At 49.0% G+C, this 26,340-nt stretch overlaps 1 protein-coding gene across 1 annotated transcript in view; it reads right to left on the bottom strand.

The window, feature by feature from the left end:
* Positions 1 to 16,936: 16,936 nt before the first annotated feature.
* The window catches only part of Lrrc1 (leucine rich repeat containing 1), a gene marked incomplete at its 5' end in the record, with an annotated part of 69,852 nt that continues 60,448 nt past the window's right edge, over positions 16,937 to 26,340 (bottom strand). Inside the window, 3 exon segments of the mRNA XM_013510755.1 lie at positions 16,937 to 18,408; positions 19,979 to 20,121; positions 20,998 to 21,170. Of these exon segments, the coding sequence (XP_013366209.1) occupies positions 18,250 to 18,408; positions 19,979 to 20,121; positions 20,998 to 21,170 (475 nt within the window).

The raw sequence follows: 26,340 nt of genomic DNA on the forward strand, positions 1-26,340 counted from the left end.
CCAGAGCCAGATTCATCTTGCAATTGCTGTCACCCTGGGGAAACTGCATTTTTCCGCAGTTGATTTGCATCTCTTTCTTCTAATAATCTAGAAGTATTCCCAACACGAAACAACTTTAAATTAAATTCTCTGCTTGAAATCTTGTTAAACCACAGCGTGTATAACTTGGACCACAAACCAATATGAAAAACAGCTCTTTATTCAAGCTCTCAAGGGAAATTGCTTTTTCCTCTCTCCACCAGTGTGACAGGCTCCCTTCCTGAACCCCACCCTATGCCCCACCTTTTAGTAGATAAATGTTGTGTTTCCTGCTCAGTGAGGTACAGCCCTTTGGTGTCTTACTTTTGTTTGTGGGTTTTTTTCTTAGATTCCCCATTCTTGGCTGTTTTTTTCTTCTCTGGTGTTAATACATGGTGCATCTTACGGTAATGGAGTCTCAGGTTTCATGGAATTTGGTGAAAGGAAAAGATAATGCTTACTGGCTGGCAGGTCACAGGCCCAGGGGACATTCTCTAAGGGGAAGGAAATGACACCTACCCAGCCCCCTCCTCAGTGAGAGGACTAGGAGACGTTAGAATAAACGTTTGAGACATGCTATCTGCTGAAATCCCCGAGAGGCAGTCTTGAACCACATACTCCTGTTTAGGGGTGTGGGGTGGGGGTCATGCTGGGGTCTGGGGCCTTGCTGTGATAAGGGGAGGAGGTGACAGCGGGTGGCAGGGACCTTCCAGACCGCCAGCACCTCTCCTTCCCCCAGCCCATCTTCAAAAGCAATGGACCATAAATAGTCTAAGTCAGAACCTGAGTCCTGGATGTCCAGGCTGCCTGCAGGGGCCACTCGGCCCAGGACGGCCCTCGGTGAGGGTTGGTGAGGGAGCAGACGAGCCACAGGGAAGGGCGCAGGGTGAGGACAGCAAGGTGGAGGGGCGAGGGGCAGCAGACTGGCCAGGTGGACTCTGCATGGTGTGCGAGCAACCACACAGAAAGCCACACAGAGCAGCAGGCACGCGTCACGGGGTACCGAGAAGATTTCAGTATCTAGGGGGACACTGTATCGAAGTGTCTGCTGATTCAACAGGGAGAGGGAGAACAAAGGACCAGAAAATGAACAGCCTAAGCGTAAGCTAGAAAACACCTCTTCTTTACCTACTAAACACCTCTCAATGATCGGCGGAGTGGACGTAGGAGAGGTGAGATGCTCGGGGTGGAGACGCGAACACCAGGCCCTGAGTCAACTGAGAACACGAGCGCAAGTAGAAACGGGGCTGAAGAGGCAGCCGGTGACAGAGCGCAGGCCTGACAGGCACGGGGCCCGGCCCGGTTTCCAGCAACACAAAACCAAAGCAAACCTTGAAATGCCTCTGGCAGTGTGTGTCACACAGCACAGCCTCACTGCTAAGCCTCCCTTTACCACAGGCAGGACCCAGGCAGACGCAGACTCGAGGTCGAGGCCGTGAAGTAGCTTGTCATGCACACAGTAGGGTCAGACCACGGTGCCCCTCAGGCGCACAACAAGCAGCTCAGCCCGACCTGAGCCGTGCAGGCGGGCCATCCCCGCCGCGCCTTGAGAAACGTCTCCTCCTGCGTCCAGCCTGTCCCCGCCACTCAGGCCCTGAGGGTCCTCTGTCCTTTCCTTCACTTTTTTCCTGCTCTTCCTATCCCTCTTCCTGGATTCTCTAGCCTTTTCTTGAATGACTGTATCTTCTTCTAAGGCGGACCTAAAACTACTTAACTCAAGGCATGAGCACAATAAAGAAAAAAACAAAAACAAAACAAAACAAAAAAAACAACAGAGCGATGATGTGAAGAATTAAAAGCAAAAAAAAAACAAAATTTAAAAAGCCAGACTTTAAAACAAGCATTTGTAAGTCTCAAAACTCATATACATCGAGAAATAAATGCAAAAGAAAAGACTATTCACAGAGATCAATATACATGCACGGTCAGTCCAGAGCCTCGTCAAGGTGCAATTGATGGGAGAAGGTGGCTCTAATGTTTCTGGCTGTAAAATGCTACCTTCCTGCTACCTTCATGCCTCCTGAGGAGAAAATTCTCTCCTCAGTTCTGCTGTCCACTCTTGGCCTTCTTCACACTCTTCTGTCGCAACTTCTGTTCCAAGTTTTGCTGCGGGGACATTTGCTGGCGTGAGCACCACTGTGGCTCACAGCATTGCTGAGGGAAGCAGTGCTGCTGCTCACCAGGTAACTTCTGCCGCTAGGTGAAAACAGCTCAGACACGGGAGTCACCGGCCAGCTCTTGCAGTGGGGAAAGCGCGAAGGGATGAGTCCAACTATTTCAGTTTTTGTGTGCATACTGTTGTCTGACACGCACATAGCATATAACCATGAACCAGGCGTGGTGGTGCATGCCTATAATCCCAGCACTCGGGAGGATCATCATGAATACAAGGCCAGTCTGAGCTACATAGTGAGTTCAAAGCCAACCTGTACTACCAAGTGAGACTCTGTCTCAAAAAAACAAAATTATTAATTAATTAAACTAAAAATAAAATGTAACCACATGTATTTGAAAAAGCCATAGAGGTCAGGCTTGCTTAGGACTTTCTAGCAGGACGAAAGGGATTCTAAGCACAATGCTCACACAAGTTGCATTCCTTTAATGCTGAGAATCAGTGAATGTAGGAAAGCATGGAACTGTGGGCTCAGCCAACTGTATGCCATTTTGTAAAATGTATTTTGTAAATAGTGTCTGAGAAGAGGGAAAACAAACCTACATTTCCAGCCTGTCTGGGTTGCTTTTCTGTCATTGCTGAGACAAAATACAAGACACCCAAAATTAAGGAAGGAAAGGTTTATTTTGCTCACAGTTTGTGGAGGTTTCAGTCCATACTCAGCTGGCTGCAAGGCAGGGTGGCACATGGCAGAGGGCAACAGTTCGTGGTGGCTGAAGACAGCAAAGCAATAAGAGCAAATAGGGGAGGAGTGGCGGCAAGCAGCTTCTTTCCCTCCCTGTAGTGGATTGATAACTGGTGGTCAACTTATAACCCCCAGCTGAACTGAGTAAGCCTGGTGCTGAGTGTGGGAGGCCCACCTGAGGACTGTAGCCAGCAGCATAAGAGGCAGACCTGGAGAAGAGGGGTTTTGGGAACTAAAGAGGCTGTTGGGAGCTGAGAAAGGCTGTTGGAGCTGGTGGAAGCTGTAAAGAGCTGTTGGATGTTTTGGAGGAGCTCATCACGCTGGCTTTCCTGACGAATTTGGCTATTTTCATCCTGCAAGGAGCTCGGGACCTTGTTGGCACTGAGAATGGCTTTGATTCACTTTGGGGGAGCTCTGGTCCTCGCTCTGAGCATCACTTCCAGGCTCCAGAGGGGAAGAAGGTGCACAGCTCAGGCTCTTGAAGAAGCTTGCTGTGTTGGCTTCCCTGATGGGAACTGGGCCATCTTGATCATCAAGGAGCTCGGGACCTCACTGTTGCTGAGGATGGCTGTGGTACCTTCCGGGGGAGCTCTGGGTCTTCTGAGCGTTGCTTCCTGGCTCCAGTGCAGATCCCTCAGCCTGCTAGCACAGGTCCTTCATCTTGCTGACACAGACTTCCTAGATTCTACCACTGACCTTTGGGCCTTCACAGCGCAGATCCATGAAACAGGCCTGCGTGAGATATTGCTGTGGGCTCTAGGCCTCCAGGTAGACTCATGGGAGACACTGTTATGAGCTCTAGATTTTCGGCTGGACTCATGTAGGACATTGTCGTGGGATCCAGGCGCTTGGCTAGATTCCTTGGTCTATAGTTTGTGGACAGGTTTCCTATACACTCTTAGGTATATCATTCTTTGGGTGAGTATTATAAAAAATCTTATAAAGTATGTGTCCTGTATTATATTGTTCCCCTTGCAAAAATAACCCCCAAACCAACACACTCCCTTACATTTTAGGCAAACTACGCACCCCAGGATGGTGTAGCACTCACATCCATAATCCCAACGTTGGACCACGAATCAGTCACAAACTCTAGAAGCCAACCCCATGATTGTGTGAGGCTTTGGGAGGACATCCAGACATAAACCATAACATTCCACCCCTGACCCCTCTAAGACTCATGTACTTCCCTTGAAGCAAAAGATATTCTAGTCCATCTCTAAGAGTTGCCAAAGTCCTAACAGTTTTAGCATTGCTGAAAAGTCCAAGTCCCAAGTCTCCTGTTGAGATTTAAGGCAAACTTCTAGCTGCGAGCACCTATACAAATGAAAAGTTACACACTTCCATCATTCAGTGGCAAAAGATAAACATTACCATTCCAAAAGGTACAAATAGTAGGGAGTATAAAAAGCATTGGGACCAAAACAAGTCCAACATCCAGCAGGGCAAACATTAAGTCCTGTAATTCCATGTGGAATATCTGAAGCAATCTGTGGTAAATTATAATCTCAAAAGGGCTTGTGTGACTCTGCCCCTATGGCACTACTGATGGTTATAGCTTCTAGGGCTTCTCTCTTAGGCCTGCTTTGCTCTCTCCTTACAGCTTTTTCAGACAATCCACATTCCTGGCTTCTCCAACCTTCTGAGGTCTCCACTGCACTTTAGGCTTCTCACCCACAGCTTTATACACTGCCCTTTTAGAGGCACACTGCCTGGCCAACCAGGCCTTCTGAAATCGAGGTGGAAGCCTTCTTAACCTCAGAAATCTTGCATTCTATACACACCTAAAACCAGTGCCATATGGATGATGCCAAGGTCTGCTGCTACCTGGAGCAGTAACCAGCCTTTCCTCTCTCTTCACCATAGGTGTCAAGTGCCTGGATCACCGGGCACTCTGAGTCCAATTCTGAGGAACAAATTCTCTATGCTGCTGCCATTCTGAAACCTGGTGTGGCTGCCACCATTCTAGAACATGGCGCTCTGTGGCTTTCTCCTCAAAGCAAAGTCTTTCACTTTTGCAGGTTTGAATCTTCAAAAGGTGGAGACTTGCAGCTTCTTGTGATGCCTTCAGGCCATCTTTCCTATCTTCCTGTCCCTTCTTAGCAATCGAGATCTCCTCAGCTCTATCTTTGCAGTCCACAATTTTCCTTCCTAGCCAAACTCACATCATTTTAAATCATTTTGCTAGGGTCTCTGCTCTTGATTCACAATATAAATCTGGCTAAATGCCCCTAATAATAGCCATGCCACCACATTAACTTTTGACTGCCTTGAAATTTCTTTTGCCAGATTAATCAGTCTACCACTCTTAATCTCAGTCTCAGGCAAAATCTCTGGACATGAGTCAAATGCAGACAAACTTTCTGCAAGGCATAACACACATCATTTGGAGTCCAACAACCAATGCAGTCCTTCTTCCCAGCAGAAACCTCCTGAACCCAGTCTTTTCTGGCAGGATTTCTATCAGCCTTCTGGTCTTCTGAGCTCTGACCAGAATCTCCCAGACAGAACAGCCTAAGATATTACAGCACTTCCCTTTCAGGTGACATCTCTGAACCTTTCCAAACTCTTCCCACAAGCTATTTCCAAAGGCTCTTGAATCACATGGTCAAGTATAGTCACAGCAATGACCCTACTCCTGGTACCAAATTCTGTTCTGGTTACTTTTCTGTCATTGCTGAGACAAAATACCCTATACCCAAAATTAAGAAAGGAAAGATTTATTTTGCTCACAGTTTGTGGGGGTTTCAGTCCATACTCAGTTGGCTCCAAGGCAGAGTGGTACATGACAGAGGGCAACAGTTCATGGTGGCAGGAAAACAGCAAAAGCAACAAGAGCAAAAAGGGGAGGAACATGGCAAGCAGCCTTTTTCCCTTTCTTACACTGTATACAAGCTACCTGCCCTAGAACAGGTGTAGCACTCACACCCATAATCCCAGCATTGGACCATAAATTAATAATAAACTCTAAAAGCCTGCCCTATGATTGTGTGAGACTTTAGGGGGATATCCAGACACAAACCATAATACAGCCTTTGAGTTAACTAGAGCTATTAATAACAAAACACATTGTCAATGGTTTGGTCTTACACAGAAGAGCCCTTCCCTGAGCTGGACCCAGAATATGTGACAACCAGAGAGGCCAGGGTCAGCTATGCACCTCAGGCTCAGGAGACGAGCTAGAAGTCAGGTTCTAGTTTCATAAATCTGTGATACCTAATCTCTTCTAATGATACAAAATAAATACAGATAAACCGTGAGTTTAAACAAATGAATCTTAGAAGAAAAATAATTTAAACCTTAATAAGTGCTCAGTACATCCTGAGACCCATTTAAGATCAGAGAGCAGATTAAGGCATCTACTGCAGATGCTAAACCCAGCATTCCAGCCCCCCCACAGAACCACATTCCTGATGCTCCAGCTGTGGAGTGAGCCAGCTGCTCTCTGCTCAGCCCAAGTTCCCCCCTGGAACTGCCCTGCAGGAAGGAAGCTGCCTCACCCAGTGCCCAGGCCTGGTCAGTGGCAGCCTACTTCTGATGACTGGCTGTGGGGTACCCAGGCCCAGCTGTGGGCTGGCCCATACTTCCACTGGGGTTGCACTAACCCTGCCCAGCCCTGCCCCTCACTCTCCACAAGCGCTGGTGTGAGCTCTTCCCAGTCACATGCCTGCACTGGCAACTCTCCCCAAGTCAGGCCCCAGGCACTCAACTCAGCACAAATGCTGAATTTAGTAGAGCAGTTATACATGTACTCAGTTTTCACACAGAATCAGAAAATAACTCTCTTACTGGCCACCCAAAGATTGTAAAGAAAATGTTTCAGACAGTGCAAGTCAACTAACAAGTAGCCACAGGATTTGGAAATAGTGTAGGTTTGCTTAACCCCCAGAAGAAAGGCTGTGTTTGAGATCTAGAAAGTCCACAGTAAGTTCACCCCAGCCTTCACGTTGGAAAATTCCCAATTCTTAGGCTGACTCTCTCCTACCTGAAATGCTGCCAACCCAAGCAGCACACAGAGGTCTCCAGAGATTGAGTTGATGTGAGGCATGGATACAGCAGAAAAATGGTTCAAATGGATTGTCGAGAGGTAGAGAAAAGGGAGCTCTACAGAAAGCAATCCAGTTTGGGTGGGCTTTTCCCTTGAATTTTTAATAGGACAGAGAGAAACCACACCTGCTTCTCACTGCATAATATTAATATTATATTATCTTTCCTCCCAACGGGCAATTGGCATCATGGTTCTATGTTTCCATCTCAAAGGTTCATTTCCCTAAGTGGGTCATTATAGACAAGTGGCTTTCTTCTGCTTTTGTTATTGCCACATCCTATGTACAATCCCAGCCTCCCTCTCCATAACGTGTGTTCCTCACTGCATCAAACCTCTCACTTTTGCCTTCCTGCCTCTCACTTTTGCACAAGCAAATGAGGCTCCTCTCAGACAACTTCCTCCAATCTGAACAGGACCATAGAGCCCAATTGGCCAGAAGCTTCCTAGAGCATCCACTTCCCATTATCAACTTTATTCAATCTAGAGCTGCCCTCCCTCTCCACTGCCCCCATTACTCACTAGAGGTGGGCTCCTAGGCTGGGATGCCTATACTTGTACATCCCTCTCTGCCTCTGCAGTATCACCACCCCCAATTTTATTTGATCTGGAGAGTTCTGCAAACTCTGGTGTTGATGCTGAGGCTGTGGCCACTAGAAGCTCTAAACAGACTTGGCTTTAAGCACAAGAGCCACCGCTGTGGAGAAATCAACTATCCTGTTGATGCTTCAATTTCCTAACTGCTCAAATGTGGATAATGCTTCTGACTCATGGTGTTGTGAGAATAAAGCTGCGCTGAACTAATGTATACACAGCCGCCACCTAACACATGACAGTAGGCACGATCCTATAAAGGGGAGCTAACATAGCTTCTAGATAGACTGATGGTAAAGCCATATGATTTCCCTTGATGTGAGATGGATTAAAGACCCCTGTCTAATAAATACGAGTATGGGAAGAAAACGCTTCATAATCATGTAGAAGACAGACCTGGCTCTACCTGGGATCCTCGCAGAATGGCTTGCTTTTGGCTTTGCCCTCAGCTCTGCTGGGATCAAGCTCAGGCTCCTGAGTTCCAACCTGATGACCACTCTGCTCTGCCCACCACCCAGGGCAGGCTGCTCTGGGGATGGAACCTGGGGCCAACATCACTTTCTCCATAGGAGCAGAGTGCAGATGGGATAGAGACAGGATTTGGGAGTCTGCAGCAGAAAAATGTAGATGGAATCTCCAGGGAAGGTAAATGTCGGGGAGCAGAGGGCTGAAAGCAGGACTGGGCAAGACCAGGGAGGGTGTTGAGAACTGTGGGGAGAGGCTGAGGAAGGAGAGTTGTGAAAAGCAAAGTCTCAAGGTTTAAGCTGGGAAATCTGATCCATTAATGACTCATGAAATCAATGCCCTTGGTTGTGATCAGCACTGAAGAGCAGAACTGGAAATACTGGAGTGCCTTAGCTCTAGTGAAGGACAAGTACTACACTGGGAAACTCATTTCAGCTGTGTGTATGTATAAGGCAGATTGGAAAATATGGTGAATGTCTGAATTTTTTCTTACAGTAAAAAACACACTGCCATAATCCCCCTTGCATCCAATACACTTATCTCCTAATTCTCACCACTTTCTGAAGCAGTTCCTATTTCATGTCTTTAATTACACTGTCATGGATGCCTCAATGTCCTTGATTCAAAATGTTCACCTTTCGCGGTCATTTTGACTCTGGCCAGAAGTCACAGAATGCCAGAGCTGGCGAATATAGTTGATGAAGACATACTGTAATGTTTTTATTTGACAGAAATTGTTAGAAACATTTTGAATCAATTCAGGACATGCAGGCGGCCATGCCAGCACAGCTTAAGACACCAAAGAGGACTTCCAGAGCTGCTTCAGAGAGTGGCAAGACAGATGGGGTGTGTTTGAGGCGAAGGGGAGTGGTCTCAGGGGAATGGATGGCAGCACTTCCTTTACTTTAATAAATTTCATTTAATCATTCACTGTATTTTATGACACATCCAGTATATGGTTAATGGGTTGCTGGGTAAAAGGTTCTTTCCTTAGTTGTGGGCAAAATGTTGGAAAAGACCTGAGGTGGGAAACCTGAGGAGGGGTACTGTCCAGAGTCCAAGCAGCAGACCGGCCTAAAAGGGTGAGAGGTGTGGCCACAGGCCGGCCTGGCGACCCAGCCAGGGGGTCTTCATGGAGCAGCACACTGCACACGGAGTTCCCACAGAGGCGAGAGGAGGGGTGCGTGGAAATTCAGAAGGGAGGTGAACGAGAACAGACCTCTCCCCAAGGACCTCGGCACAGAAGAAAGAGGCTGGGAGCTACGGAGGGACTTGAGATCCGGGGTTCTTTGCTTTCTCAAGAGAGGATGTAAAGCTGCTTACAGAAGTAGTTGAAGAGGAGAGGCAAAGGGATGGCGCCCTGGGCAAGGCCTGAAGGATCAGGGAGCAGCTGCAAGAGCCAGGTGTGATGAGGAAGGAGATCTAGGGAAGCAAGCAGGCATGGGTGCGTGGAGTGGGGAGCAGACCCCGGCGATCCACGTCTCCATACGATGAGGCTGACTGTGAGTATTCTAAAAACCCTGCATCTCTTCCTAACGGATGCCACACAGCTTCAGCTTTACTCACGGGCCTTCCAATCACGCAATGACACTGCTTCGCTGGCCCAGTAATGGTGAGGGCACCTGGGAGAGGCACCCAGGGCATGCCCCAGACCCACGAACTTGGACAGCGGTGGCCGCAGGCAGGTCTCAGAGCATCCGTGTGGTAGCACAGCGAGGGGTGGGCCGGGCTGCGTGTGCTGGTGGTGAGGGCCAGGGCGTAAGCCCCAAGGTCAGCCTCCTGGAAAGCCACGTTTGCAGACCTGTGAGCAACACGCAGCACACCTCGCACGCCCTAGGGGCAAAAAGTAGCAAGTGGCAACGTGCGTCTCTCCAGGGCCAGACAGTTAAGTATTTTAGATTTTCAGGGTCTTTCGGTTTCTGTAAAGTAGACAATGGGCATGATTATGTTCAAACAAAACATGTTTTATAAAAACAGGCAGTAGGCCACACTTTAAGGACCCCTGAGCTTTAATATTTTAATAGAAATATTAAGGACAGGGGCTGGGGATTTAGCTCAGGGGCAAAGCGCCTGCCTGGCAAGCGCAAGGTCATGAGTTCGGTTCCTGGTACCGGAGAAAAACCAAAAAAAAAAAAAAAAAAGAAATATTAAGGACAGGGCTGGGGATTTAGCTCAGTGGCAAAGCACCTGCCTGGCAAGCGCAAGGTCATGAGTTCGGTTCCTGGTACCGGAGAAAAACACCGGAGAAAAACAAAAAACAAAAAACAAACAAACAAAAAAAGAAATATTAAGGACAAAGTTTGTTCTACAGTGTTCTAAGATGTTCTAGAGGCAAATCAAGGAAAAGAACAGAACATCATTTAGATAGGAGCCACTTCATTAGCTAAGTATTAAAAATGCACAAAGACGTTGGAAATAATATGCTGAATAATTATCGCTACTACTCCAGTCTGAAGGACAGCACTTATATAGTATATATATATAATTTTGCATTAGACAATAAAAAGCAGTATCTTTTAAATTATATGCATATCAGGTACCTATTTTTGAGGAAGAAGAGGGGGACAGTAAAGAAAACTTGGAACAGCAGAATAGAGTGATGTCCGTTTCCCAAGGACACTGAGGACTGCAGTGCCTGCAGAACACAGGTGAGGTCTGGGACCCTGAGAGCGGTTGCCTCCCAGTCTGAGACACCGTGAAGGGAGATTTCTTCCACCCACTCACGTGGAAGGCGAAGTGCGGATTTGCAGATGTGTGGGATGGATGTCAGGTGCATACCCACGGGTGAGTAAGACCCGGCTCCTGCTCACTAGCAGTCAGTGTGTGGGCTGACGAGCCACCAGGCAAGTCGGGAGGCGTCAGCACACTCCTCCTAACCCTATCTGGCCACCAGTACTTCCTGCTCTCCTCTTGGGCACTCACCCAAAGGTAGGCATGGTTTCTGCTTCTGTGAGCACTTCCTCTGCTCCCGTGAGCTCGTCTGAGGGTACATTAACGAAGGAGACTGAAGTTCAGTACACGGCCGAAGAGACCAAGATGTTCCCATGAGGTGGTACACACCTGCCATCCCAGCTGCCGCGGAGGCGATGCAGGAAGACTGCAAGTTAGAGGCCAGACTGAGCGGGTCAGCAGTGCTTCTCTAAGTGTGTTCTCTACAAGTCAGGGACTCGATGCCCAGGGTGAACTAATCTGTGTTCACGTGGTCGCCAGGGGATGCTGATGCATGCTCAAATTTGGGAACAACTGCACAATTCTGCCTTCAAGAGAAAGAGGGCACTAGGCAGGAGTGGTGGCACATGCCAGGATCCCAGCAATGTTCTGGGAGACTGAGGCAGGAGGATGGCAACTCTGAACCCAGCCTGGGCAACTCAGTGAGACGCCATGGCAACATTGGAAGAGACGGGAGAGGGGCTGGGAATCTGGCTCAGTGTAAGGACTCTGGACTCAATCCCCAGGGCCGCAGGAGCTGGGGACTACAGTAGATGCCATGTTATGTGAGGTGAGCATTCGAGACTCAGCCGTGCCATGTGCCCCGATCACGCCCAAAGGATGGAGGCAGAGACTAGCACCATGTGCGCTGATTTTCCGGACCCCCGCACCGTGCCAGTTCTTTAGGGAGCAATGTCAAACTTCACAGGCAGCGGTGGAAGAGGACTAGCCCCATCCCGGAGCACAAAGTGGTTGCTGACACCCCTTCTGCGGCAAGCTGCACACCAGGTGAGTTTGCCCTATGTGAGACAGGAGGCTGGATCATCCGCCCAGGGCCACATTGCCACATGGACAAACCCTGGGTAACGCAGGGCTGCTTCCACCCAGGAGCCAGGGCACCCGAACAAGGGGAGGGAGGCATGTCCCCTCCTGGCAAGTCTGCCAAGCGCACATCCTTCAGGGGCCCAGGTGAGAATGCTGACAGACGAGGGCTTCCTACCGATGTGCCGCACTCTCTGAGCGCCTGCACAGGTATCTCCGCCGTCACCCGTGACCAGGACAGCAGAGCAGGAGCGTGACAGCTCCCAGGCCATCTACGGCATCCTTCCACATCCTTCCACGTTCTGAAATGCTGAAAACCACAGAGACCCAGCCCACAGTCTGCTCCGAAACTTGCCAAACTCACACCGAAACTCACCCCACCCACTGCGCCCCAGGGCCAAAGGGCAGGACGAGAATTCAGGAAGACACACACTGCCTGGACAAGTACAAGTACGCTGTTGTTTTGTTTTTTGAAGCCCGCGATCAGCGAGGCTTACATAAACAAGCACCCGCACCTCCAGCTGCGGGAGGGCAGGCAGCGGGGACTAGGTATGGGCACACGGCCATGGACACTTGGGGTACAGCCAGGAACCAAGGTCCCCCAGAGGCCCAGTCTGTGACTATTTCCAGCAGGCCTGGGGAAGTGCTGTCCTGGGGAGTGCTTGCTTGGGCAGTGTCCTACGAACTGCTCTCCTAAGGCACGGAAGCACCCTTCTGACTTACCCTGAGAGAGCATCGGAGACTGTCTGTGCACGGGGTAGGGCTGCAGAGCTGCGCCCGGGACAAGCTGACACCCCGCGTGTGGAACCTGTTCAGGGCTTCTCTCTCCTCCACCACAGTCCACAGGTTTCCTATATTCCTCCTGCTCTCTGCTTCTGCAATTAGACAGTTCCTAAAGAAGGGCAACCAGTATTTGTCAAATCTTTGACAACAATGCGTCCTATAAAGAAAGATTTTGAATAATTAATTACCAAACAGTTTTTTTATGCCCACAAAGAGCATGGAGGTCAGTCTGGAGTGTCATAGGTTTCCAAGTGTTTGCTGTCTGCCTTTTCTCCAAGGGCAGGCATTAAAGGTAGCAAGGACAAAACAAACAAACAAAACCTTCCGGACTAATTAGCTCATTCTAGAGCTAAGTGCCAATTTTTGGAACATGTTAAAGCTCTCTCAGAGAGCTGGACACCACGCTGCCATCCAGTTAGTACTGAAAACTTACCAGCTTTTGAGGGCAGCCACGCATCTCCCCAATTTCTTACCAAAAGCCCAGGGGCAGGAGCAGGTTCTCAGCTTGGACAGTGTGCAGGAGCTGGTGGACGGCAGAGCGGGAGAGGCCAGCACCTGCAGCACAGCGAGGCATAAGAGAAGGCCACCCAGCTCCACGCCAGCCTCCGTCCACTCAGACCTAAACCACCTTGACGGAGGAAAACAGAACCATCATCAGCACAGCTCTAAATGTAACTACGCGCACACGGGATTGTGGCGAGGGGGTGGGGGAAGCAAAGCCGAGTCATTGGGACCACAGATGCTGGCCAGCGGACATGTGAATTTGAATTCTGTTGTCATTCATTACTTGGTCTCGGGAAAACTATGAAATTTACATAAATCTTAATTTTCTCCTTTGCCAATTTAAAATGGCACCACTACCTACTCCATGGGATTGTTCTGGAAAGTTGGACTGGGTTAGTTTGCTCGGTGCGGGGCGCCTAATAAGTGCTCAGTAAGTGGCATTCGTATACCAGGAGCTACAGTCTTACATAATCAGTGGCAGCTGATTATTTGTTTAGAAATTAAATGTTAATACTGCCAAAAAAACTTGGAGAATCAGCCTGCTTGCCCAGTCCGAATTCCAGAGCCCTGGCTCAAGCCCACACCTCCACGGTAACTGCCCACTCTCACAGTGTGAAGGTGTAGAGCCCTGACCAGCCGGCAGGCATGGAAACGCAGCTCCAGCCCCCCACGCAGTGTGCCGAGCCAAAGTGCTCAGATCAGGTTCTTCCGGTCAGCTTCCCTTTCCTACCAGCTGCCTGCCTTTGGACAAAATGCCCCACAGAGACGGGCGCGTGCTCCGCACTCCCAGAGCCAAGCTGCACTTATTTTTCCAGCAGAATCTCCTCCACGGATAACCCACATCTTAAAGCTGCTTGTCCCTCCAACCCAGAAGAGCTGCAAGAGGTGTCAAAGGAGAAAGTTATGAAAATCCAGGCTGAAATAAAGGCTGATATCAGCACCACAGACCCAAACCTGGGAAACCGAGGGATGGAGAGGGGGCGCTGTGGAAAAGAAGCCCCTTCTTCTCAAGTAGGTGTCCAGTGGCTTCTCGGCACAAGCTAGTTTTATCTTTAGGACAGCTAGTTATTAAGTCCAGTTGAAATAAGGTTTCAGGGCAACTACTGTTAAACATACCATTAAGTAAGCACTGGACAAATTATAATTATTTTCATCCATTATGTAACTCAGGGGTCTATACATGAAATTACAATTGAAAAAACTATCAAGCAGTGTGTGTCCTCACCCCGGGCACACTGTGTGCTAAGGACTGGCAGCACTGTTTGATAGGTTTTTCCAGCACAGAGAGAAGTAAAGCAGAATAAAACGCCTTTATTGTGGGCATGGAGAAGACCACAAGGAAAGACAGAGACATGGAACTTCTGAGGGCCTGTTGTGGGGTCAAAGGTTAAATAGGCCCAGGCTGGAGGCGGGGTTTAGGAGGCAGACCACCTGACATGGCAGACCAGGACTGGGCAGGAGTGTGGGAGAAGGAAACAGGATATTACAAAAAGGGAAGTAGGAAGTCATAATTTGACTCAGAGGAAGAAGGGTGGGCCTTAGCACATGACCTCTAGTGGCCAGCGCCATACTGGTTTGGCACAATACTGGCTCGGCACCATAGCACATGACCTCCAGTGCCATATTGGCCGGACGCTATAGCAACTTGGTAGGAATTACAGTGAGGCAAGAAACCCATCACTGCTGATACCATGAGTAGACTGATAGCAGCCCCAACCAGACCTGTAACAGGGGCCAGTGAGAGCCGTACTTCCCGTACTCCATTCAGTATTCATTTAGAATTCCAAGAGGGATTACTGCTCCACTTTGCAGATGAAGGACATGAAGCTCAGAGAGGTTAAATGGTTTCTCTGAATCCATATGGCAAGGCTGGGATTCCAACTCACATCTCTGTTGACTTAAAATTTTTTAGCCCAGAGTGCTATTTTAAAGGATACATGTGGGTTTTTTGTTTTTTTAATCCATTGTGTAGGCAACTTCTTACAAATGTGTTTTAAAACATAATTTGGTCCCTTTAAAAAGGTTTAGTACAGTATTGATTTTGTGTTGCTAACTGCTGAAAGGGGAGGATAGGTACAAGAAGGTACATTACGTGATCCTACATCTGTATGCTTTGATTTTTCTACAATGAAAAGATGTTTTGTTTTGTTTTATTTAATTAGCTTTTTGAAAAGCTGGATGAGCTAAGCCCACAATAACTGGGGAAGGTGAGATTTCAACTCTCTGAGGTGTCACCAAGCTGGGTATCCTTATCACCTTCTACTGAGCAGCTCTAGCGCACAACCCCTTCCTGAGTCCCCACAGGACGGCAGCCTGGGGCAGGGTCCCGGAGCTACCTCGCAGGACTGGCTGTTACAGCACTCCAGTACAGAAAGAATTTTCCCAGCCTCCACCCACCCATTACGCCCCGCCTGGGTGGGGCAGATCACAGTCCAGGGCAGAAGGCTGCTGTGTTAGAGCAGCCAGCTGGGAAATTTTCAGGTAAGTTTTTAGATAAAAGGGGTGGTAAGAAATTTATTCCAAACTTTCATGAAAAAAAAAGCAACATCCAGGCAAATGTTTTGCAGTTTCTTATTGGCCCCTCTTTCTACCATCAACGACTTCCTTTCACCTCTGCCAACCTTTTGTCAGGGTTTTATCCTCTCAGGTACGGTTTCTCTACTAAAAACAGAAAATAAAGGGCTGTGAAAAAAAGTGGGTGAACAGGTCCTCTTGACCCACTTTCCTGCTTTTCCTGGCCCTCCTCAGGACAAACAGGCCCGCTGGACACTGTCCCCCTCCCTCCCTAAAGGGAGGGTGTGGGCCAGAGGTCCTAACACTGGCTAGAAAAAGTCTGGGAACTTGACACTAGCTTCACAAGGAAAAGGTGTGTTTTCATGTAATTAAGTTTCCCTTCTTCAAAAAGTCCTGGGGCATTCTCAAATTGGGACTGTTTTATTGGTGTTCCTTCCATTGTGAAGCTTACATTTGGTTCCACCTTCCAGAAATTAAAAAGCGTTATAGGGTCATCCAACATAAAAGAGTAAGATTAAACAAATAAAATCTCCCAAACGAAAAATACACCAAGTGAAAAGGAAATAAAGAAAGCAGGCCAAAGGATTAGGTACAAAATATTTCCTAGAGGAATTTCAGGGCATACACCACTCTGTATACCTTTATCTCATTCACTATAGCCATGAAAAACAGTGATAAACAGTGGGTTATAGATGAAAAAAAGGGCAAAAATCACTGTACAGTTTTGTTTGTCCTTTCGTGTCAAGATAACTCTTCTCTTTTTTTTGGTCTTTTTTGAAACAGGGTCTCGCTATGCAGTTCAGGACGGCCATGAGCTCACTTTGTAGCCCAGGCTGGTCTCAACCTTGCAACAATCCTCCTGCCTCAGCCTCCTGAGTGCTGGGATTACAGGCATGAGTCACCATGCCTGGCTAAGACAACTCTTCTTAAACAGGACCTATCTGCTTATCTATAATCAGCCTCTGAGCCAAAATCTTGGAAAGGAGATAAGAAAATCTTTATCCATGGATTAGACAGCAAGGCATGAAACGGACTAACCAAAACCACTCAAGTGCTGGGTACATTTACTCAACAAAGAAGTTTTTAAAATACACAAATACATGCACACACCCAACCTAAAATGGTGAGTGAATCAGCGGCAAATGCACAGAAGTAACAGCAGGTACTGTACGAGGTTGGTTGGAAATGGGTCGCAAAGAGGTCCAGTGGGCCAGGCCGCGAGACCCAGGCTGCGGGCCGCGTGGACGCATCTGGGTCCGGGCTGGGAGAAGCACGGTGCACACCGCGGTGCCGGACCTGCTCGGAACCGAGCCAGCCGGTACTTCACGGAGGCGAGCACGTAGACAGAACCAGGGTGTCTGCTACCATCTGAACACACAAAGTAATGATATTAAAAAGCCTCATGGTCAGTGTCCACACTAAGTTTATTTAGTGGAGAAAACCCCCTCCTTTAAAAAAAAAAAGACAGAAACCACAGAGTGACTGGCATTTTCCATCGCTCATTCATCGCGGCACACAGGAATCAGCAGAGACACACGGAGACATACCCTCGTAACCCTTAAATTAGCAGACTTAAAATTAACTCTTCAAGCAGTATTTTGTTATATTTTGATTCAAACTCTATTTACAAATTCAATTGCACTTACAAAGATAGCAACAAATCTATTACGGTAGTGTACGTTATTTCACTGTATTGTGGTCTTACATCTGCATATAAAAGTTTTAAAGCTGTCTTCAGTAAGTATCGCTGTTTTGCAGTACATAATCGATCCACTGAGTTTCTGAACCAGGTTTCTCTTTTTGTGCTTTTCTGTTCTATTTTATCGTACAAATGGCACACACCTTTGGAGGAGACATGATCTGACACTGCACTCGTTAAAAAAAATTATTCATGAAAAGATAAAGTGTAAGAAATTATTCGCAGTCCAATCCTTTGGTTCATCATTCAAAAAAAAAAATCAACCAATATAATTTACATATCATTGGTAATTCATCTTTTTGGTTAAAAATAAACCCACCAAGCAGACTGCTGATTAAAATCCAACACCGCGTGGAAAGTGCCACGCCCGCCTCCCACCTCCCTGCTCAGTGGCGCCGCTGCTCACGGCTGCTGACGTGGCGCCGGCACAGCAAGGCACAAGCGCACGGCACGCCCGAAGCGAACACTTTAGGACTGGTCTGTTCTCCTGCACAAACCCTAAAACATGTACCGGTAAAATAACAAAAAAGAAATACATATTTTTGTTATGAAATACCTCTGCAAAATTTTAAAATTTACACCATCTGAGCTGCCAAAAAAGGTTAAAAAAGTATCAATTTTTCCCTGTACACAAAACTGCCTCTCGTCAGTAGGTTCAAGAGAACTTGGGTTCAAAATGTCCCAGTACTGTATGGAAGGAAGAGCTTAAAAACCCCCTTCCTGCTCTCTCTCACCCCAACACAAGACAAAAACAAAGGTCAGGTGTTTACAGTAGTGTATTCTACTTATTACAACTGAAATTTTAAAAAAAACAAAAACAAAAACAGAACAGGCCAGGAGACCACTTGGGCAGGTGACCGGATGAGGGACAAGTAAGGCACTTCCTGGGCAGGAGCGTGGCGCCAACCCAGACAGCAGGGACTCTGGCGCTGGTGAGGAGAGGGCTGCGGCTCCCGGGAAGCAGACAGGAATGTCTGGACAGCAGGGAAGACACAGGAGGTAAAACCCGCGGTGACAGTCTACACAGAAGTGGTCACTCGGTCAAGGGCGTGATTGACCTCGTTCTTGTTTGAATCCAGTCCTTTAGCAGCATTCATATCATTCCGTAAATTCTCCACTGTCTTTTTCATGTTCTTCAGCTCCCCTGGGTGTGGAGTGGCTCGCCTTAGGAGTGTTCTCTAAAAAAACGAAGAATACAGTAAGTATTTTGCTTTCATTCCACTATTTTTTCGAAATACACAGCTTCAAGGAGTTAGCATTCCAAACAAATCTCACAGTCTTAGCAACTGCAAGTTAATGCGGGTGTAAATGCCTTCTTCAGAGGTGCGTGCATTTTTCCACAGATCACAGGGGGTTAATGGCAGGTAAGAGTGCTTCGTGTAACTTTCCTAACCACAGTAGAAGCAAAAGAACACTTTTTGAACTATGAGGTTAGTGTAAAATAAAAGTAAGTTTCTATAAAGAAAAACCCTAAACATTAAGATGTAATTATTGGATGTAAAAGAAGAAAAAGATAAATGAATAAATAATAAATAGTCCTAAATACAGTCATTATAATCTCCTGATCTAAAGTGGTCTTGGTTTCCTCTAATCCTTGAGGCCCGGGAGGTGAAAAGACAGGGAAGTGGGACAGGGATTTCAGGTCCGCTTCTGGTGCTGGGTGTGCCAGTCTAGGACCCGCTGCAGGAAGTTCATATTCTTTCAATGGTCCAGGGCTGAAGTGACAAGGCGTGGACAAGACTTAAAATTCTGTATCGTTCAGCGTGTCACACGTCGTTTAGCAAGTCACAACACAGAATTTATACCTCCGAAGAAATCCACGCTGGAATTTCAGGAGGAAGCTCACCCGGCGGACAGAACACTGGGTAAGCATTATCCAGGCCGAGAAACAAGGGGAGACAATTACTCTCCGCAAGTGTCACCGCGGGCGGGCACTGAGGCGACCCTGAGGTTAGGTCACGGTGCGAACCCTGATGCCCACGCGCACTCTGCTGCCGTAAAGGCTCAAGTCCCGTCTGCTGACAGCTGAAACAACAGGACTGTCTGCAGTCCCTGAAAATCCGTCCCTCGTCCGGGTCTGGCCAGTCCTCTGAGCACTCTCAGCACTGCTTAGGAAAACCGCTTGCTGCAAGGAATTTCAAAAGCCAAAGTCAACAGGCAGGAAGATGCCAAGAGCTGTCACTGACTCCAGGAGGGGAGACGCTGTTACGCATGACTGAAAGAAGGGTGAGGAGGGACAGTACTTCCAGTCAGCTCCCAAGCAACTCCCAATTTCTGGATGAAACTGTTAAGGTTCCAACTGGGCGCACAAGCACGCGACGTGAAGGTCAAAGCAGTCTGGTTAGGTGGGGCGTCTGGCTGTGAGGTCGTGACGGGAATGCGGCCAACACGGCACAGCCCTACGCGGGGCAGGGGATAGGAGGGGACCTCATTTACAGAAGAAAGGAAAGCCGCAGTTGTAAGCAAACAGATGGGGGCAGGTGTGGAAACTACCGCAGCGGAGAAAAAGCTCCACAAACTATGAAAATAACGACACAAGTTCGATTCGCCTTGTTTACGTTTTGTGACTTGGTCCACAAAGTACCTAGCTTTGTTCCTAGTTTTGTTCTCTTAAGACATTTCTAATGCTAGAGGCAAGACAGGACATACTACGAGATAACACCAAGAAGAGCTCCCTGAGCGGCACCCTCGACCTTGGGAGGGTGTCACGTGAACTTCCACACAAGGGGAGAAGCCCCGCCTCCCTACCGTTCCGTCGTCGTCGTCGTCTTCCTCCTTCTCGTCATCTGCGAAGCGGATGGCGCTGACTCTGTGCACGACAGGCACACTCCAGGCGTCGTCGGAGACGTCCTGCGCCAGGCTCTCCAGAGCGCCACAGCGAGGCAGGCTCTCTGCAGGGACAAGGCCGCATGAGCAGGGCATGCTGGCTGCCGAGGCGCCAAGCGCGGGCTGTGATTTCCGGCCCACTGCGCGGGCGCCACGTGGCCAGCCAGAGGTGCAACACCAGAAGTGAGGAGGGCAGACAGCTGCAACTCCTGAGTCTCTGGCTTCCATTAACCATGACAGCGGGTCCGGGCGGGGTTCCCCTTCCCTTTACGGCATAGTTCTGCCTGAGGTCACACAAAATACCTACTGTACTGATGCACTTCTCGTTTCACTACAGAGTGTGGACAACTGCAAGAGTCCTTTTGCACAGCTCTCCTTTACACAAGAACTTCAGTGATGTGACCTTCCCTGCAGTGATGTGACCACACATGCAGGCTGCTGTATCCTTCCCTAAGGACGCTCACCACAATGTCTTCTCCCGCAGTCTTGAAAAGCCCGCCAGCGGCTGGGACTGGCAAGGTGGCTCCAAGCTCTGTGGCTTGGGAGCTCTCACTCCCCAAGGGGATTCAGTTCCACTGGACCCAGCGCTCAACAAAGGGTTTCTAACGGCATCTTGATATTAGTGTGGATATTTGCTTAAAGCCACACAATTTACAGAGCAAACACCCAGTGATGCTGACTGCTAACCCTCTGAACTATCAGCTCAGGTTCTAAGAGACTATCACTCTTCTTAGGAGTATTAACTAACATTCGAATCTAAAAGGCTGCTCCCCAAATCTTAAAGTGGCGTGAGCAGCCCTCTTCCTGCAAGAGCATAGAGAGCTTTCCTGAAGGAGCCTGCAGACCCAACAAAACACAATCACACAGGAGCGGGGGGCCCAATGGGTGGACGTCGGCTACCACTCACTCTCGTGCCCAGGGAACACTGCCCCGAAACTCACCTTGACAGGAAGGTTCAGAAGGCAGCTGAGGCAGCAAGACACAGGTTAAGATCTTCTCCCCCGTGGCACAGTCTGTGTCCGTCTGAAAGGTGAGCAGAGGCTGGGACTGGTTGTCAGACAACCACAGCGCCTTCAGCTTCAAGGTGGTCAGTGAAAACGGCAGATGCAACAGCCTGATGTGAGACCAACAGAGACATCACAACCTCAGACCCCCTCAGCAAACTACTTCCTGTCAGTCAGAAACGGGAAGACATTCCCAGGAGTTTCCCAAGATCGGGCTCCGAGTGCGGGAAATTGAGCTCACTTCGTAGCCTAGGCTGGTCTCAAATTCACAACAATCCTCCTGCCTCAGCCTCCCGAGTGCTGGGATTACAGGCGTGCGCCACCACGCTCTGCCGTTTTAAACTTTTATCTACCAGTTTCTAGGCGCTCCCACCTCTCAGCTCCTTGGGGATAGTTAATATCTACATCAGGTTGTTGCCATTTCAAATGAGGTAGCACTGTGAAATTTATAATGCGGCACCTAAAGATTAGTTTTATACTTGTGCTTGAACATGTCAGCCTTACTTGCAAAACAATGCTGTAACGCAATGGTTCTCAGCCTGGGAAGACTCTGCCCTGGGGGCCACTGGGGAACATCCGCACACAGTCTGGGCTGTCACACTGGCTGGGGAGGAGTCTGTCGGCATCGGGCGAGTAAAGGCCAGGAACACCATCAGAGCCTACCACAGGCGTGCAGGACGGCCCTCAGGAGCGCCGCAGTGCACAGGGAGAACGCTGCTCTGGTTAAAATCACGCTTCACACCAATCACCTTCGCTCTGTAAACAGCCAAAAGCTGTACGAACATCAAGAGCTCAGGGCTTTAGGAACTGAAGGTTACATTTCACCAAGTGTTTTCACTCCACGGATGCCTCCTCATCACTAAAGTATAGATCAGCCATGGGAGTGACTTTATAAGACAGACACATACCTATCCCCATTAGTGCGTGAGAAGTCTACCTCCGTCACACCAATGAATCAACAGTGTACTGTCAGAACTTTAAGTTAACAGAACTTGTGGGGAAAACGTTAGATCTCTATGTAGCGATATGAAAAGAGGCTGCATTTCAGTATCAAAACTCGTCTTGGTAAAACACAAGCATAAATTGGTTATTACTACAATGAATGAAGCTGGAAAATCAGAGTGCAGAGAGCGTCCGCGGAGGAACTCAGCACGGCACCACAGCACTGTTCTGGGAGCGTCTCTGAGGTGGCAGGTGTAGGGATAAGGGAACTGCCCCGTGACGCTCGGTACAGGAGAGGCTGGGCCACCCCTCGTCTGAACCAAGGGCTACACTCAGTACCTGTCATGGCAGCGATGCAGGAGGCAGCGCACCTGGGAGCGCTGCATTTGTCTTCATGCCTCCGGACAGGCTAGGTACTGCACACGCAGGACTTCACCAGCACGGGCCACGGGGAGAAATCTGCCCAGTGCCAAAGGGGATGCTCGTGGGATGAGGCCGTCCAAGAGAGTCGCAGGGCAAGTGGATCCCCCTCAGCTCCAACTCCCCTTGTTCAGAGGTATGTGTGCCGCAAATGGAAGAGAAATCTCTAGTGCTTACACAGAACTATCCTTCTGCTACCCAAAGGCTATCACACTTACACCCAAACACAACAAGGTTAAAGATACCTATTTGCTAGTCACTGTGACAAAAGGATACCCATCAGACACTGTGAGATCTTGCAGTACATCAAATTTTTTTATGGAACAAAAGGATAGTTTCTTCTGAAATGTTTTTAAGAGTAGAAGTCAAGTTCTTATCCTCCAGAATGTTTCAAAGTTCAAGTGTAGGGTCAAGGTTAGCAGGAAATGTAGGGTCAGCACTGCACCTTTCTGCACCACGACACCGTGAGAAAGAAACCAAGACGTGGAAACGGCACAAAATACAAACACTCCAGCGTTAGGCTGGGGGCTGTGCCTCCAGGCCTTGACTGCTCGCTGCTTCCCAGCTGCACACGTATGCAAGCGAGGAAGCAGAGGGCTAAGAAGACCACCGCTAGTAGCTTTCAAGGATGACAAACCAGAGGACAAAAGCTAAACCACACTACTAGATGCTGTACAAACAGCTCCTTGTTATTACATTTCAATTCAGATTAATGAGTTGTCTGAAACACTGGTTTTCTCACAAATAAAGTGCTGCTTCAACGTGGACACTGCTGGCCAAGTGCACGCCACACACGAACTCGTCCCCCACTGTCCTGTGGACAGCAGTGGACCAGAGGTGGCACCCAGGAGAGAAAGGGCCCTGCTGTGCCACTCACAGACGCGGCGGCCGGGCCAAACCACTCAGTGACTCACTCGGCCCGGGGGACACACACACTCCTGTTTCTCCCAGGCGAACCGCCCCAGCTGCAGATCAGAAAGTAGGCCAAAGAGTACTTTGCTGTTTTCCAGAGGCGTTAATAATACATTTTTGTGTTATTCTGGTCCCTTCTGAGCACTACAGAGTAAACAGAACCAATACGAGAACCACAGCCCTGTGTGCACACGCCTCTATGCTCTATTTAGGACCACGTCCACCAGGAGTAAGAAGCCCGGGGTTACTATTTACACCGATGGTACCAGGACGAAAGCAAATGAATAACCGAACTGTGAGGACCTTGTTTCCAGCATGTCTACACTCCACACATCCCCAAGTGACCCCGCACACGCTCAGAGCTGCTCCAGTGCCTACTTTATCCAACTGCTGAACACGGCCTGCTTAGTCATGTGATATGAAGGATGAATACTTTTTACAACGTAATGTGTCTGTTGCTCCCTAGTACAACGTTTTGCTTTTAAACTGTATTTTAAAAGTATACAGAAATTGAGAATATAATCATCGAAAAAACCTAACAATACCAAAATCTGCCCCCAGACCTTCAAGTCCTGACCCCTCCTTTAGGACAGCTAACAACGTTTCAGTGTCCGTCACAGATGAGGTTTTCTTAGTTAGAACACAAAACTGAGTTTCCTATACCATGCAATACTTGCTTTTTTCTTTTTCTTTTCCGTCCTCCGTGATACTGGGGCTTGAACCAGGCAGGGCCTTTGCCCTGAGCTCCATCCCCAGCCCTTCTTTTTTATTTGGAGGCAGGGTCTTGCTGAGTTGCTGGGGATACACTAACACTTTTTACTCGGCATTCCAGCCCTCCTTCGTGTCACTTCCAGGGCAAGCACTCACTTTCTAAGAGTCCCACCCTGTGGCCGCACTGCCATGCTGTCCTTTCATTTTCAGCTCAGGAGCTCACGGAACTCACAGAATTCAAAGGCACACACTTCCCCGCTGACAGCCATCTGGCACTGTCACCACTGCAAAGGAGACCCCTCACATCCTGCGCTGCGTCTGCAGTGGGCAGTCCTGCGTAGAGTTTAAGAGGAGTTCTGGGTTCCGTGCCCATGGGAGCTGAGGGTGCAAGACTCCCCTTCCTTGCTGTGAGGGTGGGCTTGATATTTAGTTTCCAACTGGTGCTGTGCAGTCCTTCCTGCTATTCTCTGCTCTCTGGCCTGCAAAAGCAAGCTTCTGCGATCTCACGTGGACTTCCCCTGCAGCCACATGCTGCAAAGGAGGCGGAAACGCCTGGCTTATTCAGCACAGGTTCCCATGCAGCCGCACTTCTGAAGGCCGGGAGGTGGACGCGGTAATGTTTTTTTTTTATTAGTTTCAATACTGATACTTTTAAACAAGTAGTGATTAAATATTTTAATAACCTTAAAATTTGGTTATGCATCCCTATGCACGGATTAACTGGAAGACTTAATTGACTCAGATGACAGCGATGTGATTCAACTTTTTAATTGGATTGTCCCACCCTGGCTGAAGCACAGTAAAAATTAAAATTCCCAGTCTTCTGAGAACAGCAGAATGAGGCCTCCACTCACGTGAACAGCAGTTCTGACACCCAAGCCGTCTTTCTGCTCGGGAGCTGAGGACACACGCTCATGCTACCGGGCGTGCGCAGCCCCTGAGCCGCTCGCGCCCGCTCTCACAGCTCACACGAGGGTCACTGCGGCGGAAACTGCGTTCTGCCCACACCCACCTCCAGTCGTCAGCCAGCACTGACCGGCCCGCAGGATCTGTCTCGATGGCAAGCACTCCGGGCCCATGACGCACTCCAGACTCTAGTTTATTTAGGCCTGCTGTCCACAGTCCATTAGCTGGATGAAGAATGCGGGCTTGCGCCTGACCTCAGTGACCAGCTCATCAACACGCAGGGGACAGTGCCCCAGATACCCTCCACACCGCTGACCGTTACCATGGCAAGCCAAAGACCAGTGTTCCCTGGGCGGGCACTTTCTCTATTTAACCATATCTTTTTTTTTTGTTTTTGGCACCGGGAATTGAACTCAGGACCTCGCACTTGCCAGGCAGGCGCTGTGCCACTGCGCTACATCGCCAGGCCCCAACCATGGCATTTTCAAAGGCAATTTATACATTCTTCTGGCAACAGAACTTGTGATAGGAGACGTCTGCAGTGCCATACCACTTCTGCTGTGAGACCGTCAACGTTTTCATGAAGTCATCAATATGATGGCACCAGGGGCTATGAGGGACAAGTGAGCCGGTGACACGGACACCAGGACCGTGACCACAGGCAGCTCTCGGTGCCCGAGGGTCGCAGACACTCGGACAGGTCATTACCATGCAGTGCTGTGAGCACCCCGGCGGGGCCCGTCCCCGCAAGCAGACTCATAGGGGAGGCCTTCAAGAGCAGGGAGGTGCGGCTGACAACGGACAGAGCCAGAGCCCCAGAACACGTTAACACCTGGAGTGCCGACGCAAGGCTGGAACGGCAGAAATCAAGCTGACTTCTACAAAGGCGAGGGACGCCAGGAAGGAGCCCAGATGTGGGCGATGGTGCTGCTACGGCCTCAGGGATGCCGCCGGGCATCCCTCTTAACCTTTTTTTAATGAATCATTTCAACATATGACATTAGCTGCAGAGCCTGGCTCCATAAACATGCCCCTGTATACACGGCTGTATTTATAACTTCCGGGAGGCCGAGTCCCCAGCACAGCACGTCAGTCAAGACCACTGGGTGGAAGTGAGCTGGCGGGCGTGGTGGCATGCACGGGCAGTCCCAATCTCGAGGGAGGCTGATGCAGAGGATTACCTGAGATCAAGAGTTCAAGGTCAACCTGCACAACATAGCCAGACCCTGTCCTGAGGAAAAAAGGCTCAGACTGACTCCAGCGCATTTTGCAGGTAAGGCTTACAGGAAGCTCGTTCGAGAAACCAAGACAAGGCCTAGACACCCGCTCTCAGTGCACTTTCCCAGACTCTCCTGTTCTCAACTTCTGGAAGCGCCCCTTGGAAGCGTC

Source organism: Chinchilla lanigera, unplaced genomic scaffold (assembly GCF_000276665.1).
Source record: "Chinchilla lanigera isolate Chin_1 unplaced genomic scaffold, ChiLan1.0 scaffold00010, whole genome shotgun sequence".
Classification (NCBI taxonomy): Eukaryota; Metazoa; Chordata; class Mammalia; order Rodentia; family Chinchillidae; genus Chinchilla; species Chinchilla lanigera.